The sequence below is a fragment of the Hemiscyllium ocellatum genome, unplaced genomic scaffold (genome assembly GCF_020745735.1).
Source record: "Hemiscyllium ocellatum isolate sHemOce1 unplaced genomic scaffold, sHemOce1.pat.X.cur. scaffold_701_pat_ctg1, whole genome shotgun sequence".
NCBI lineage: Eukaryota > Metazoa > Chordata > Chondrichthyes > Orectolobiformes > Hemiscylliidae > Hemiscyllium > Hemiscyllium ocellatum.
Genome location: NW_026869183.1, coordinates 34469 through 37500, shown reverse-complemented (window position 1 = coordinate 37500; position 3032 = coordinate 34469). Strand labels below are relative to the sequence as shown.

At 60.8% G+C, this 3032-nt stretch overlaps 1 protein-coding gene across 1 annotated transcript in view; it reads left to right on the top strand.

Moving 5' to 3' along the window:
* The window catches only part of LOC132814159 (glutamate receptor ionotropic, kainate 5-like), a gene marked incomplete at its 5' end in the record, with an annotated part of 213189 nt that extends 210482 nt beyond the window's left edge, over positions 1 to 2707 (top strand). Inside the window, one exon of the mRNA XM_060823401.1 lies at positions 684 to 2707. Within this exon, the coding sequence (XP_060679384.1) occupies positions 684 to 1103 (420 nt within the window). The remainder of the gene's footprint in view (positions 1 to 683) is intronic.
* Positions 2708 to 3032: the final 325 nt, after the last annotated feature.

The window sequence follows — 3032 nt, the reverse complement described above, 5'->3', positions numbered from 1 at the left end:
GGGGGAGGGGGAGATGGAGGAGGGGAGGGGGAGATGGAGGGGGAGGGTGAGGGGGAGATGGAGGGGGAGGGGGAGGGGGAGGGGGAGATGGAGGGGGAGGGGGAGGGGGAGGGGGAGATGGAGGAGGGGAGGGGGAGATGGAGGGGTGAGGGGGAGATGGAGGAGGGGAGGGGGAGATGGAGGAGGGGAGGGGGAGATGGAGGGGGAGGGTGAGGGGGAGATGGAGGAGGGGAGGGGGAGATGGAGGGGGAGGGTGAGGGGGAGATGGAGGGGTGAGGGGGAGATGGAGGGGGAGGGGGAGGGGGAGGGGGAGATGGAGGGGGAGGGGGAGGGGGAGATGGGGGAAGGGAGGGGGGGATGGAGGAGGGAAGCAGGAGATGGAGGGAGAGGGGAGATGGAGGGAGAGGGGAGATGGAGGGGCAGGGGGAGACAGAGGTGAGGAAGGGGGAGGGGAGTTGGGTATAAAGTATGAACTGGTCACTGTCTGAGGTACGACTCTGCAACGTGACCTTCATTTTTCTCTGTCTCCTCCCTCCCCATCCCCCACTCGCATCTCTCTCTCCCCTCCCCTCTGTCTGTGTCTCTACCTTTTCTCTCTTCCTGCTTTCTCTCTATCACTCCCTCTCCCTCTCCCCCCTCCCTCCCCTCTCCCCCCTCCCTCCCTCTCTCCCCCCTGCCCCCAGGTATCCATGTGCCGCCAGATGTTTACTGAGCTGCGCCATGCTGTGTCGTGTAAGAAGACGTCCCGTTGGAGACGGAGAAGGCGACCGGCGCGGTCTGGGGGAGTACCTCTATCCAAGCAGCTGCGAGCTGCCCGGGAGCTGCGGCTCAGTAACGGCAGGCTCTATCCAGGGCCTACTGGGAGTCTAGGCCTCGAGCCAGGCCTGGGCCCGGGCCTGGGCCCTGGACCACAGCGACTCCTCGATGACCTGGGCCCTGGGCCGGGCCTAGGCAGGGGCTGCAGCCACATCCGTATCTGCCAGGAGTGCCGGAGAATCCAGGGCCTGAGGACCACGCGGTTGCCCCCGAGTCGGGGCCCAGTACAGGCTGAGGAGCAGCCTCCTGTATCCGGCCCACCGCCTGAGGCTGGCAACCAGGACTGAGAGGCAGCCCGGCCTGGCCACCGGTGACCGGGAGCTGGCCGGGGGTGGGGAGGGGCCTGGACACCATGGTCCAGGGTCAGGGCATAGGTCAGGGCCTAGGGTCAGGGCCTGGGGTCAGGGCCTAGTGTCAGGGCCTAGGGTCAGGGCCTGGGGTCAGGGCCTAGGGTCAGGGCTTAGAGTCAGAGCCTGTGGTCAGGGCCTAGGGTCAGGGCCTAGGGTCAGGGCCAAGGGTCAGAGCCTGGGGTCAGGGCCTAGGGTCAGGGCCTAGGGTCAGAGCCTAGGGTTAGAGCCTAGGGTCAGAGCCTAGGGTCAGAGCCTAGGATCAGGGCCTGGGGTCAGGGCCTAGGGTCAGGGCTTAGAGTCAGAGCCTGTGGTCAGGGCCTAGGGTCAGGGCCAAGAGTCAGGGCCTGTGGTCAGGGCCTGGGATTATGGCTTTGGCCTTGTCCTGCCCTCCCAGAGAGCAGCCTCTTCCTCTGTCTGTGTCTCTGTCTCCCCCTCCCCCCCACCTCGGACACTGCCACCCTCCACCCCTCAGTGACCCTGCCCAGGAACCCACCCCCATCGTACCCCGGGATGGGGCGTGTGTGCCTGGCCCCTGACCCCAGCAGCAGCAGCCCTTCCTCCTGTGGGAGTGGGTATTGGGGGGGTGGGGGGAGGTAAGGAGGGGCGCTGGTGTTCAGTCTGGGGTCAGGGACAGAGCCAGGAGCTGCACAATGTGGCCATGGGGGGAGAGAGAGAGACTGGAAAGGAGAGGGGGGAGGGGAGGTCCCACAGCAAAATGAGATGGACCGAGAGAGAGAGTGAGAGAGACAGAGAGTGAGAGAGAGACAGAGAGTGAGAGAGACAGAGAGTGAGAGAGAGACAGAGAGTGAGAGAGAGAGAGACAGAGAAACAGAGAGAGACAGAGAGTGAGAGAGAGACAGACAGAGAAACAGAGAGACAGAGAGTGAGAGTGAGAGAGAGAGAGTGAGAGAGACAGAGAGTGAGAGAGAGACAGACAGAGAAACAGAGAGACAGAGAGTGAGAGTGAGAGAGAGAGAGTGAGAGAGAGACAGAGAGTGAGAGAGAGTGTGAGAGAGAGAGACAGAGAAACACAGAGAGAGAGAGTGAGAGACAGAAAGAGAGTGTGTGAGAGAGAGAGAGAAACAGGCAGGCAGAGACAGAGAGTGAGAGAGAGACAGAGAGAGAGAGAGAGACAGCGAGAGAGAGAGAGAGACAGCGAGGGAGAGGCGGAGGAGCACCCTGTGAAGGGCCGGTCGGAGTGATAACACCGAGGGACCACGGCTGTCCTCACTGAACTCAGGGTCATTCACTACCTTGTCAAGGAGTTCACAAACCGAGAGGAACATACACAGACACACACCCATGTGCTCGGCACTTTTATCAGCAGCAAACAATAGACTCAGTGTTTGCACCGAACTGTACCTGGTCTGCAGGATCCTCGACAGACCGGAACTTTTCTTTCGGTTACTTTATCCCCCACCCCCTCCTTTTACTTTGCTAATTTCTATGTATAGGAACCAAAAACACAGACAGACAGACATGCAAAATAGCGAACTCAGCAAACGGTGAGGACACATTGGCTCATTTGAGTGAATAAAAGAGACTACTATGCATCTGTTCCGTGAGTGAGCACTCGGTCTCCCCTCACAGCTATCTCCCAAACGGGAGGGCTCCCCTCTCCCAATCTCCGCAGGAACCAGCAACGGCTCAGCAACGACCTGCTGCCAAACGAGGAGACGGTTTTCCGAGTCAGGGAGCCGCGTATCGGACTGGGAGGGTGGAATATTGGACGGGGAATGTGGGATATTGGACTGGGAGAGTGGGATATTGGACTGGGAGAGTGGGATATCGGACTGGGAGAGTGGGATATTGGACTGGGAGAGCGGGATATTGGATTGGGAGAGTGGGATATTGGATTGGGAGAGT